Raw genomic sequence first — 13155 nt, 5'->3', positions numbered from 1 at the left:
CCGTGCCATTGTCTCTATCATGGCACAATGCTGGTGTCTCAGTCATCACCATGCTACATTATAGTGTCAAAGGTAAAAAGTTGCATTAAGCGGAAAAACGTATCAATTGTACTCAAGTAAAGTACTTGATTAAATGTACTGTACAACTGTTCCAACACGGCTGGCTTTGCACTGCTTATGGTCCGGGTTAGACTCCCATCAATGAGACCTACCTTTGGCCGTTCATGTTTATTTCCTGCTGTTCTGTGAATGAAGGTCTGCTGGTCAGTGACTGACTGAGTATAGTTGAGTCATTCAAAAACACAGCCAATAGAAATGAGGAACACTGATGATTTATAACAGCTTGCATCACCTTTTCCATACTTGATTGTTTCAGGTGTGACTATCTTTTTGGAAAGTATACCAAAGATTCCTGAGAACACCTGAGAATATTTATATATTTATATACTCTGTTCTTTAAATATTGTGTTATAGTTTTGTCTAAACAAGTGAACATATTAAATTAGCACCGAAGGAGACGATCAGCTCTGAAGACATTTGACTACAATGAGCCATCAGCTACTGACAGGAATACTTTCACTTCTCGTAAAAACCACTTCCTTCTCAAGCAATGTAACTAAAATCAATCACACCTGTAGAACATATTAACGTACATCTGCTCGAGGTCTGTAGTGAAGTACAATCTTAATGTACTTTATACTTCTACTCCACTCCATATAAATGTTGTACTTTTAACTCCGCCACATGTATTTGATAACTTTAGATACTTTCCAGATTCAAATTCATAAGACGAAATAGGAACTAATAAATTATTCCTATTATTGTCAGTATCGCGTACCTTTACCAGCTGGAACATTAAAGTGATGAACGCATTATGCATCAGTCATTATAATGTGATATAATATATATGATTGTGAAATGGGGTAGGGGGAGTGTTTTTACTTTTGGTACTTCTAAGTATATTTTACACTGTAGTATTGATACTTTTACTTAAGTGAAAGACCTGAATACTTCCTTCACAAGTGGTAACGCATTTTTTGTAGAGTACACTGTGAAGAACAGATAACTGAGCAACATGTAAAGTAGGCAGAAGTAAGACACGCTTGACTTTCCAGAAGTCACTGATGCAAGCATCCCCTTCATACTAATTCATTTACTTTAAATACGCCTTACATTTCAATTTCCTCTTAAAATAAAACACTGTCTCTTCAAACTGTTTCAAGATTGAAGAAAATTTTGAGATTTGTTGTCACAGACTCAAATTTGGTAACAGTACAGGAGTTCTGACCTTGTAAACGTCCCCGTAAGTTCCTCCTCCGACCCTCTGCAGGATCTCAAAATCATCCTGAGGGTTCCTGGTGGAGATATCCAGCGCTGCCCTGTGTTGGAAATCCATTTTGACCTTTGCCGTTGCTAATAGTCCTCTTAAGGCATGCCGCACACTCTACGGTATCTACATTCACAGGCAATGAAACTCTCAGAAGATCTGAGCTGCTCACGAAACACACTTGGCCGTGTGTTGTTCGGCTGCCGTCACACACACATACACACACTCGCACGCACACACACACACACACACTCACCTTCCTGTTTCTGCGTCTCAGACTGTTATCGATCCTCCCTACCTCTGACACTCCCTCCCTCTCTCACACCTTCCTCTCTTCTCACTCAAACATTTTGTTCACAGCTCTTTAGCATAATCCAATTTTATTTCCTGTTGGGTGTGTGTGCTTGTGTGCGTGTAACAGAGACAGAGACACTTGTGTGTGTATGTGTGTGTAGTAGCGTGTGTACATAAAAAGAGAACTCTGATGATCTTTCAAGATGAAGAAATTGTATCAGTTATCACTTTTTAAAGAGCTAACGTGGGTGGAATGAAGATTTTATGAAAGGTTAAGACGTTCTCAACAGCAATAGAAAGATCTTTGTGTCTGTGTGTCGCCAAGAGGAATCCTTTTGACTAACCAAACACCAACCACTCCTTGCATACCATCTCAGAGCTGGGTCACAGTTGCACACTGCTTGTTTTTCTGTCTCCGACCCACTCAAAGGTCAGTCGTAAGGATGCCCAAAAAAAGTTAAGTACTTTGCTGGCTCTTTTATCTTTGGCAGCCGCAATATATAGATGTTGCTACAGTACTTATAATCTTGGGAACTGAGTAGGCCTACTATGTTTTCTATTGTGTCACTAGTCCATGATGTTGTGAATCTATTCTACGGCACCGTTAATATTTGTGTCCTAAACATTGTTCTTCTCTCTTTAAAAATTGTTAAAACGCGTGTGGTGTCTATATTCTGTATGCATGGTTTGTAGCTGATTAATTGCAGTTCTGCTTTTTTTCAGCGTAAGTTTCAGTCTTGGCTTTACGCCCACTGAAATATGAGTGTGTGTTGCAGCTCTGCAAGACGAGTCACTCGTGCTTGGAGCTCCCTGTCAGCTTCCTGTTCAGAAGCGTTTCCCTGTATATAAATAAGGGGCACCCGTTTACATCCTGTGGGTTAAAATCACTTCATCAGCTGTATGTCTGGTACTGAATATGCTTTATTACTTGTTTATTGTATTTCATTTAATTTCTACTTACAGGTGTAAGACATGTGAATGGCCTTGAGAGGCCACGGTGACATGCTGTCACTCACAGTTGTCTGTCGTGTCTAAACGCAGACATTTACAAAGAGCTGTTACAGCTACAAAATAGCTAGCAAGACTAAGAGTCTGCAGCCATGCTAGCAGCTCTGTCAGGTTGGGTCATGTTCAACCAGAACTAGTTAGTTAGACGGGTCGCCAGAAGGCCAAAGTATTTTTTAGCATTTCTGCTAGCATATTGTGGCACCGACTGTTTCCCCTCTTTAGCTACGTAACCATAAATGTCTGTATAACATTTTACACTTTGTCGTCAAAGTGGATGTTGTTTCGCTGGATAAGTGATGGCTTTGACGTTTTGCTTGAGAGCAAAGTAAAGAAAGTTATTGCTTTTCTCCTTGTGTAATGAACCCACGAGTCTATCATGAGGAGACATTGTATCATAAGAGACATTGTGAAGATTAGAGGGACAAGCAGAATATGTGTAAGAGAGACAACATCATTAAACTGGAGACCATCTTCATCATTTGACATTTATCTTCTATCTACTTGGTCTCATTTCTGCTACACGGCTCATAAACACCCACGTGTGTCAGACACATAACACAGGCCAGCTAACCACATATAACTGCCTGAACTGCAACTCAGTCATAGGAGTAACTGAATAGCCAAGGATTTAATCCATAGCATACATGTTATGTTATCTCATGTCCTTAGGGCTGCAACTAATAATAGTTTTCTTTATCAATTTATCAAATTGATCAAGTTATCAAGTTATTTATTCTATTTATTTATAGTTTGGTCAATAAAATGGTGAATAACGAAGCCAACGCGGAAGTGCCATTTGAGGCTGGCTCCAAAAGCGAGTCAATCCTGATAGACCCCCTCGTTGAAATGCCGATTCTTTATATCTTCACCACCAGACTGTGTGAGGCAGGTTGCCACTTGGTTTTCTCCTGCAGTCATCCCTGAGTATTTAGGAGTATCCAGGAGGAGTCGTCGGACCACGGAATTATTATGCAGCATAAAGAACTGGAACTGGGGTTTATATTACAATGTGAAACATACCTTTGAATGTTGAGTGTGACATGATGAGCTGGAGAAAGAACTGCAGGAGGATAGCTATTACAATTATGTTTGAACCACACACTATTCATGTGTGGTTCAAACATAAACAGGACTTTTAAGTAGGAGTTGGTGTGTGCATGTTGTTGTGAATTAGTGACGTTATTCCTAGACCTAACTAAGTGGTTTTGTTGCTTTTACCTAATGTTCTTTTGTTCACTAAACCTCAAAGTTTACGTACTTATTTTGAGCTTAACCAAGATGCTTTTCCTAAACCGAACCCTAATGTTGGTTACCCGACTGACGATCAGAAAAAAATGCGGTACTGGCACGAAAGATACCTCCAATTAAAATACATTAGTTTGAAAGTCCTGCTGAGAACCACGAAAACATTTGTGACAAATTCCATGTGTTGTTCTCTCATAGTGGGTTTTAAAATATCAGATCTAAGAGCATGAAGGGTAAGAAAGATAAAATAGGCATTCTTATAGAGACCAGTAAAACAATTGGGGAGCACAGAAGGAAAACCAATCCCCGGTGTCTTGTTATTTTACTGAGTTATTTTGTTTATTTTGCACTTGCACCTCCATTTTATTCATGGGTTTAGTGTTGCTAAATTATTAATTTACTCCACCAGTGTGAATGTACAACATACTTATACTTGATGAAGTTTTTTTTTTTTTTACTGCAGTAGAAGATCTGAATACTGTTTCATCCACTAATGCCTTTTCAGTGATTTAAGTTTGTGAACTCACTTGACAAACAGTTAATGGACAAACTCCTCTAACCCTTGGTTTTATGATTTTTAGCGTTATGTCGTCTGGAAAAGAAACATTCTTGTTCCTGTACCCGGGATCGTGATGCCACAATACACATGTATGTCAGAATCAGAATACTTTATTGATCCCAGAGGAGACGTGAGTATGTTACAGTTGTTCTTATAAGGAAATATATGAAAACATTTTTAAGAAAGGACAAAGTAAAATATATGTCAAATACAATGTATTTTGTACATAATGCTACAATTTATAATACAAGTATATATAAAAAAATATAAACGCTGTAATAATGGAAGTTCCAATAAATAGTGTGTCAAATGCATGTCAAAAATACCAGGATGTCCCAACTGTCGCATTTTACAGTATGGAAGCCAGCATGCTTTTCTGGTTATCCTGACCTACTATCCTCTATGCTGCAGAAATAAGCAAGAAGGTCAAAGTTCAAGGTGCAATGTTATGACAGGTATGTCCCAACTGAATGCAGACTGCACGCAATGATACGTACCCCCAGCTACAGTTGCACCCCCATGTCATCTCATTATGGCAGGTCATGCGGGCTACGTGAACAGCTCCTTCAGTGACAGGCTGCTTCCTCCGTGGTGGGAAGCAGAGACACCGCAGGTCCTTCCTTCCTGCTGCTGTCACACGTTGTAATCACCACTGGTCCCCAGCAGACCGCACAAGGGCTACCAAAACTGAAAAGTCACTCATGTGCCATGTCCTATGTGCAATAATGTGAATTCAACTGTTCATTTATGTAAAAAAAGATTGGTCATTTATCATAGGTTTCTGTTGTGTGTGTGTTTTTTTTTGTTTTAAACTGATGCTTCCTGTTATTGGACTTAACCCCCTTGCTGGTGTAACACTGTGTGTAATACAGGATTATACATATTATATGTATAAAGGGTTTTTACTATAATATTATATGTATAAAGGGTTTTTACTATCTTTATTGGGGGAGTTTTTACTGATCCGATGTGAGGTCCCGGGACAGGGATGTCATGTGTACAGATTGTAAAGCCCTCCGAGGAAAATTTAATTGAATATATACTAAAATACATCTTCTTTGTTTTAACATATTATGAGAAGGGAAGTTCTGTACAGGCTCTGTTTTAGTGACAAAATACAATATAATTTCAAAAACATTTGCTAATAGCCAAATCAAATTACAATGGCCAGATTTCCACCACCAGAGGGCAGTCGTTGTGCATATCTGTATCACAACATGTAGATCAAACACCGTTTCTGTAGCTCCTTGGAAGGTTGATTCTAAATGCATTCCTTCAAGTACATGTTACCTTTATCTTTTTATATTGAGTGTTGGCAACATCCAGTTCAACTGATACAATTGTGACATGATGTTTACAAGAAGTGCAAAGAGCTGCTCACTTCAAATGATTAGGCTTGTTTCAATAAGAACTCTTGCATTCCAAACTAATCTGCTTTATTTCATGTTGTCATGTTTGTGTGTATATATTATACAATATTATGTACATTTAGTTTAATTGTTGCTTTATAATGACGGCTCCGAGGCAAGTATGTCTCGTTTGTCTCAATACCTCAACTCTTCGACTCCTCTCACCTTGTGTCTCTACCTCACCTCCTCTACTCGCATCTCTTTTGGGCTGGCCTGAGAGAGGAGGGTGAGGAAAGGAATCAAGGAGACACGTCAGCGTATTGAAAATCAACCATCGGTTCTTCTCCCTTTCCATGGCGTCCTGCGTCTCTCCATGTGTCCCCTGTGGAAAGAACTGACTGGGACGCGAGGAAAAGGACGCAAGGGAAGCAAACATGGATACAATTGAGGAGACTTCGGATGCACCCTTGAATTGTCTGGGCCTAATTCCTAACCGCCCCCTAAACCCTCTATCTTCCCACTTCTACTCCGTTTGTGCGTCCGCCAAATTAAGTGCCATCCCAAACCAATTAGCGGGGAGTGTCAGTGGGTTATAAAAGCCTCAGACAGCGAGTCTGCGTGATGCTGACTTAACCAGCTGCCCTTACTGACCAAGTGCACCGCTGTTTTGTCATGGAACACGCTCCGTACAAATCATAAGTATGACTATGGTCCCAGTGTGATGTGGGGAAATGTTCCTCCGTGGATTTTACCAGCCAACAAGGTGGACTTATCACTCATAGAGCAAATGAAAAAAATGGGTGGGGAAAAACTGTGACATTGGACAGCAGACACAAGAATACATGAACAACACATATTATAACTATCTGCAAATATACACCGATGGGTCGAAAGACAATGGGAATGGTCACGTGGGTGCAGGGGTATTCATAACTGAATTTAATAGGGCTATATGTAAAAGAATTAATGACAGACAGTCTGTCTTCACGGCGGAAGTTACTGCTATAATCCTGGGGCTGCAATGGGTGGAAGAGGTCAGGCCGGAGAGAGTGGTTATCTGCTCAGACTCTGCAGCAGCATTAAACAGCATTAAGTCCAAACGATCTATTCGAGAGGACTTAGTGCTGGAAATATCTATGATAATGCTGAGACTCCAAAGGCTGGGTACTAGTGTGCATTTTTGCTGGGTTCCTGCTCATATAGGTGTGGAGGGAAATGAGAGAGCGGACAGGATCGCTAAGAAAGCACTTAAACTTAAAAAGGAGGAAATCCTGAGTATTCCGTTTGGAAAAGGGGAAGCGAAAGCTGTTATTAGAGAGGCAGTGAGGGAATTATGGCAGAGGGAGTGGGACAACAACTGCAAAGGAAGGCACTATCACAATATACAAAAATCCATTAATGTTAAGTTTTTCAAAGGGAAGTGTCGGAGAGAGGAGGTAATCATATCAAGGCTAAGATTGGGACACACAGGACTGAATGCAACTCTGTTTTTAATGGCAAAAGTGGGAACAGATAAGTGTATTTTTTGTAATGAGACTGAGGATGTGGAGCACATTATCATGAAGTGCCGTAAATACAACGCTGAAAGGAAACTTTTGAAGGCAAAAATTTCTCAGCTGGGACGGAGGTGGAGTCTGGAGGGAGTTCTGGCAGCGAACCAGGTGGGTCATGAGGGTTATAGGGCTTTGTTGCGATTTGCCAAAGATACAGGACTAGGACGCAGGATTTAGGTATAGGTTTGTTTGGGTATTAAGTAGATTGGCTGTTAATGGGTAGTATTTTGGGTTTTGGTTTGTTGCTTTGTTGTTGTTTTGTTTGTTTTGTTTCTATTTGCTTTGTTGGTTTGGTTTGGTTTATTTACTTATTTACTTATTTATTTATGTATTTTAGTTTTGTTTCTTTGTTAGTTAGAACAGTTAGTCCTGAATCTGCACACTCCGGTACAGTAGGTGGCGGTATGCACCTAGACAAATTGGGTGCGATCCGCCAGTCAAATTTATAGAAGAAGAAGAAGAAGAAGAAGACAAACCAAGTTCACGCCCTCGCGGAATGGGAGGCTGCCGGATACAGACAGCGGTCCCTCGGTCTTGCCGGTCCGTATACTTTCCGGTTCGCCTTGTGCGTCGCCCTTTCCGCTCCGACTCTCTTCTCCCTCCGCCCGGTGTCTTTTTTCCACGTGCGGATTTAATTCGGTTTTCACCTTAAAATTTTGCCGTAAAAGTTTGGACCAAATGTCGTCGCCTTTCGAGCAGGTGCGGGCGAGCGTGGTTCAGCTCTTGCGGGGAATCGACAGGTATGTGCGGCTTTCCCAACGAGTTGACACCCCGGCGCACAAGCTAGCGATAGCTTAGCTGTTGGCTAATGATGTAAGCTAACATCCGTTGAGTAAAGTCAGTGGTGGTTCGTTCATTCAACTAATTTATACGCCTTTTTATTCAGTTCGGGGGGTGATGTTTCTGTCTTACAACAACATTAGTTCATATAACGTTATATGAACGGTATAACCGAAGAGCAGATATGACAAGCAGCTAACGTTGGCTTGCTCTGCTCAAACCGTATGCAAACATGTTTCCATTCACACATTTGGACCAGCGGTGTACATAGTCCGATAGATACACCTCGACCAATCTGACTAATCAGTGACAGAAGTACTGTAATTAAGTACGTTGCAACTTTGATGTTGCTTTCAGCTCTAACACATTCCAGAGTTAAATATTGTTCTGTTTACTTAACTACATATAGTTATAATGGAATGCAAAAGTATGAAATTGAATAGAATTCGCTCTATTGCAGCCAGCTACAACATAGAAGTGCGTCTTGCATGTTACCGCATTAATAATAATGATCTAAAAAAAGAGCCCATTTGGCTGCACAATGAGTACATTTATTTACCATTTGAATGCAGGACTTTTACTTGTGACAGTTTTTTTTTTAGCCTATTACCTGAGTTTAAGTACTTCCATCACTGGTATGAATCAAATGACACTGGCCCAGTCACTCTCATTTTTTTTTTCAGAAGCTGACCGTAGCTCTGCAAGCTAATTCTGTTTATTAAGTTACTTTTGTCTTTTATTATATAGTTTTTGCTTTAGTGACCAATTCAAAAATGAAAGTTTGTTCAGAGCCGGTGTCTTTTTTACACCTGCTGACAGATGTTACCTGCTCAATATGACTCCACTCTACCTGCCTCTGTGCCTCTGTTCACCTGTACAGAGGAGGAGGAGGAGGAGGAGGAGGGGGGGGGGGGGGGGGGGGGTTGTCATGTTTTCAGCAGCAAAACACTTCAAAATACACCTGTATTTTTATACATCCACCGCCTTGCAAAAAAAACATTTCACCAAAAATGCTGAGTTACAAGGTGCTGAAGATGTGCAACATGCAGTGTAGAATACGTATATCCAGGATTTAACCTGATTAATCTACGCTTGTCCCTCTTTACAGGTACAACCCAGAAAACCTTCCAACGTTGGAGCGCTACGTGGAGACGCAAGCCAAAGAGAACGCCTACGACCTGGAGGCTAACCTGGCTGTCCTGAAGCTGTAAGGAGAGAGAGAGAGAGAGACACCTTTATGATGCAAATATTAGTTTCGACGAGGGTTCAGTTTATTACATAAATACACCTGTTACATCTGCTAATGTGAAAGAACGTCCCAAAGCGCTTCGAAGACGGCACACTGTCCTGTTTACAGATTTTCCTGCTCAGGGAAGGGGTTGCTCTGACATACAATGATTCAAATAATCTGTGTCACAGCAATCCTTTTGAATTTGAGGTTCAGTAGATTTTAAAAAAATATTCCAATTAATTAACCCAAAATAAACATAAAAAACGTGTCTGATGAATAGTTCAATATCGTATTCACTCTTCTCTTAAAAACAAACAAAATAATAGACTAAGATTGTCTGATGCCTGGTCAGAAAAACACTAATCTATAACATGATCGTTAAACTTACTAAAAAAATAACAGTTGGTTTCAGCCCGTTTCCACAGCAGTTCAGAGAAACGATGACATAAATACCTTCTTTTCCTCTGCAGGTACCAGTTCAACCCAGCTTACTTCCAGGTTTCGGTGACCTCACAGATCCTGCTGAAGGCTCTGACCAACCTGCCGCACACCGACTTTACTCTGTGCAAGTGTATGATCGACCAAACACACGTATCCTTTTGGTGCCGTTTCAACCATCCGACTCGTCTGACTGTTGTAGCCGTTGTAGTGCCCATTCACTAATTTACTGACAGTATGTACTGGACAACACAGACCGATACGGCTGGGCTTTGAAGTAAAAGGGAAGAGCGGGTGGTGTTGGGTCAGGGAGACGTTGATCTTTCTGGCATGCTCCAGGCAATGTCGCCCAGTTATTCTGTGTTTAAATGTATTTTGTGAAGCTGTATTTATTCACATTGAGACCCGACATTTTACAAAGATATGATTTAGAAGCTTAAAATGTAGTGTTTACTTTAAGTATCAATGTCTATCAAGTGTTACCGTAGAAGTGTATGGAAATAGATCCAGGGTGAGAGGATTGGGGGGAGGGGGGGTCCTCTGTCTTTGCGTCGGGGGTGTTTCCTTGACTACAGTGTCGCAGCAAGAGGAGCGTCCCATCAGGCAGATCCTCTACCTCGGGAACCTGCTGGAGACGTGTCACTTCCAGAGCTTCTGGGTAACACACACACACACACACACAGAGTTAAATGACACTATAGAGAGACATAGGAACAATATTATTAGGTAGAGAGATGGCACACAATTTCATAGATTATCAATGGAGCTGTATTGCCTTATTGTTCCAATAAGATATCTGAATGAATTTTAAGGGGAAACTTGGTTTTACAACTTTAAGTGGAATGCCATAAACAATGTTTTAGGTGCTTAATTTCAAATTCAGAGTTTATCCACGATTTAGGGATTGACTCCACGCGGCGGCTGAGCAGGCATCTAGCAGCGATCGGTGCTGGCAGTACCATGTTAAATGACATTAAGAAGATTTTGTTTTATTTTGAATCTCTTTTTATAGCAGAATTCAGGGATGAGAAATGGAAGGGAACATATTTTTAATGAGATTACTATTATTAATAATTTTGAACTGACCATTGCCGCTTTTATATTTTGTGCACTGTCACTTCCAGTGTTTTAGCTAAGTGCGGTTTGTACCTGGGATAGCAGCTTCATGAACGCTGACTAATCCATCACCACACACTCTCCCTGCAACGTCTCTCTCGTCCTCGTTCTGAGGCCTTTTTGTTTCCCTTCCGTCTGTCCTCTCTCTCTGTCTTCTTTTAATCGGGTCCTTTCTCGTCCACCCTGACAGACGAGTCTGGAGGAGAACAGAGAGCTCATCGATGGCATTACCGGTTTCGAGGACTCCGTTCGCAAGTGTGAGTGTCGTCCTCGGACTCAGTGGACATTAAGCTCTGACAGTAACTATGAACAGTCTGTGGGAGATAACGGGAAACGAGCGCACACGGGCTGAAAATATCCACATTGAACTGGTGTAAACTTCATCAGCATTGTCCGTTATTTAAATGAATTGTTCTTCCTCTCCAGTCATCTGCCACGTAGTGGGCATCACCTACCAGACCATTGAGCACCGGTTACTGGCGGAGATGCTGGGAGACCCGCTGGGTAAGAAGTGTAGAGAGATCAATGAACCACATCTAGAATATGCCGCGAGTAAAAAGCAAAAACCCGCTCATTTTGTCAATCTCCATTTGTCTAGACACGCAGGTGAAGGTGTGGATGAACAAATACGGCTGGACAGAGGACGAAGAAGGACAAATCTTTGTCTTCAACCAGGAGGAGAGCGTCAAGCCCAAGAACATTGTGGAGAAGATCGACTTTGAGAGTGAGTGTGCTGCCAATTAATGAATGATCGTGTAACGTGGCAGAAATGTTGTCAGATTTGGTGGGGGAAAAACGGCTATATGTAAGTTTGTGCCACGAAAGGGCGGGTCTCAGAGCACAGGGGTTGCTGGTCTACCGCCGCCTCCATCGGTTAGTTTGTTTTGTGTCATGGAGTGAGCTTTGGAGCTAAGCTAGTTTAGCTAGCTTAGCGTCCTCAGCAGTACATTGCCTCGCTTCCCTGTCGGTACTCCTGTCTGCTTCCCCAAAGCTACATTGGGTGACGTGGGAAAGGATTTTTAGAAGCACATGGGGAAATAAAATTTTGACGCTGAAGCATATCTCAACCAATATTTGAATATACAGATTTGAACCAACAAGGAACACCACTGGAAAGTTAAGAGTGATATGAAAATAAAAAAATATTGGACTCGCCCATAAGACTGCACATTTACATTTTGCATATTTGTGGTCAAATGTATTTTGAGTTCGCATGAAAAGGCTGTCTGACCGTTTACTGTTTCTGACGAACACATTTGATGTTTTACATTGAGTGAATGATTTGTTTCTGTGTTAATAATAAGTGACTGGAAGTTAACATTTTGATATATACTCTTTCTACACATCTTCTCTGTTTCTCTTCACAGGTGTATCCAGCATCATGGCTACGTCTCAGTGATGCACACACACACACACACACACACACACACACACACACACACACACACACATTTGGTAAGACAGATTCAACCAGGTCATTCTTTTTAATTACTTTTTTTTTTTCTTCTCAATTAAAGTAATTCATCCCGCACAGCCTGTCTGAGTTTGTTACTTCGTGCTGCTCTCTGAACGTCTTGAAATCCTTTTAGTTTCTTCATTAACAAAAAGTGAACTCTTGTAGCGGACATGTTTGGCAGCTTTTCCCACAAATGATTTCAACTTCCTTGTTAATAAAAAGAAAAAATCATATCAGGGTGTTGGCTGCACTCTGTTATTGAGCAAAAAATAAAAACCTGATATGAATCAGGGCTTAAAACTGTTGCTGAGTCATCATGTTAAGTGTTTCATTCATCCTTTTATTCTCTAAATGGGCCATAGACATTTGAAATAATAACATTTGAAGGTCAGGTCCTAAACACCTAAAGGTTTTGGTAACCTGGTCAGAGGTCGAAGAAGTACTTTGTGAGTAAAAGTAGCAGTACTAGACAATGCAAGTTTATCCGTACATCACTTTGGAAACGGGTCATTCAAAGTGTTTTACAAGCAAAGCAAAGTAATGAATGTAAGGAAAATTACAAGTACAGACACGTTTTGTAAAAACAAAATTATGACTTAAATAAATATAAATGAGAGAATCAGCCAAATCATAAAATTGAGAAACTAAGTTGTAAGTATGAGATGGTAAATCATTATTATGAGATACTAAGTCCTACTAAGTGTGATGCTATTGTGAAATAGGCCTCCGTACCCTCTTATACTTCTACCAATATTATTTTCGTGGGAAAATCACAACAAAACACATGTACTTCGACTGG

The 13155-nt window shown here is 40.7% G+C and overlaps 2 protein-coding genes across 3 annotated transcripts in view; one reads left to right on the top strand and one right to left on the bottom strand.

Annotated features, from left to right (window-relative positions):
* map4k1 (mitogen-activated protein kinase kinase kinase kinase 1) overlaps positions 1-1396 on the bottom strand; it is a gene marked incomplete at its 5' end in the record, with an annotated part of 41012 nt that extends 39616 nt beyond the window's left edge. The window contains one exon of the mRNA XM_079224675.1: positions 1289-1396. Within this exon, the coding sequence (XP_079080801.1) occupies positions 1289-1396 (108 nt within the window). The remainder of the gene's footprint in view (positions 1-1288) is intronic.
* A 6532-nt stretch (positions 1397-7928) lies between these two features.
* Positions 7929-12425, top strand: eif3k (eukaryotic translation initiation factor 3, subunit K). Of its 2 annotated transcripts, none has more exons than XM_079224594.1 (8): positions 7929-8075; positions 9224-9322; positions 9817-9937; positions 10368-10442; positions 11091-11157; positions 11327-11404; positions 11499-11624; positions 12268-12425. In XM_079224594.1, the coding sequence occupies exons 1-8, from the start codon at positions 8014-8016 to the stop codon at positions 12297-12299; spliced, it is 660 nt and encodes a 219-aa protein (XP_079080720.1). In that variant the 5' UTR covers positions 7929-8013; the 3' UTR covers positions 12300-12425. The 2 variants fall into 2 exon arrangements, with proteins under 2 accessions (XP_079080720.1, XP_079080719.1); XM_079224593.1 differs by having other exon boundaries at positions 10365-10442.
* The last annotated feature ends 730 nt before the right edge of the window (positions 12426-13155 follow it).

The sequence above is a fragment of the Taurulus bubalis genome, assembly GCF_910589615.1.
Source record: "Taurulus bubalis genome assembly, chromosome: 10".
Classification (NCBI taxonomy): Eukaryota; Metazoa; Chordata; class Actinopteri; order Perciformes; family Cottidae; genus Taurulus; species Taurulus bubalis.
Note: the sequence above shows the minus strand (reverse complement) of the source record. Positions and strands in the feature narration are given on the sequence as shown.

What these genes read in the sequence shown, in the direction of transcription:
- eif3k (XM_079224593.1), top strand. Translation starts at nt 8,014, where the DNA reads ATGTCGTCGCCTTTCGAGCAGGTGCGGGCGAGCGTGGTTCAGCTCTTG. An exon ending in CTCTTGCGGGGAATCGACAG is followed by an intron (nt 8,076 to 9,223) that starts GTATGTGCGGCT and finishes CCCTCTTTACAG; the next exon opens with GTACAACCCAGAAAACCTTC. An exon ending in CGAGGACTCCGTTCGCAAGT is followed by an intron (nt 11,158 to 11,326) that starts GTGAGTGTCGTC and finishes CTTCCTCTCCAG; the next exon opens with TCATCTGCCACGTAGTGGGC.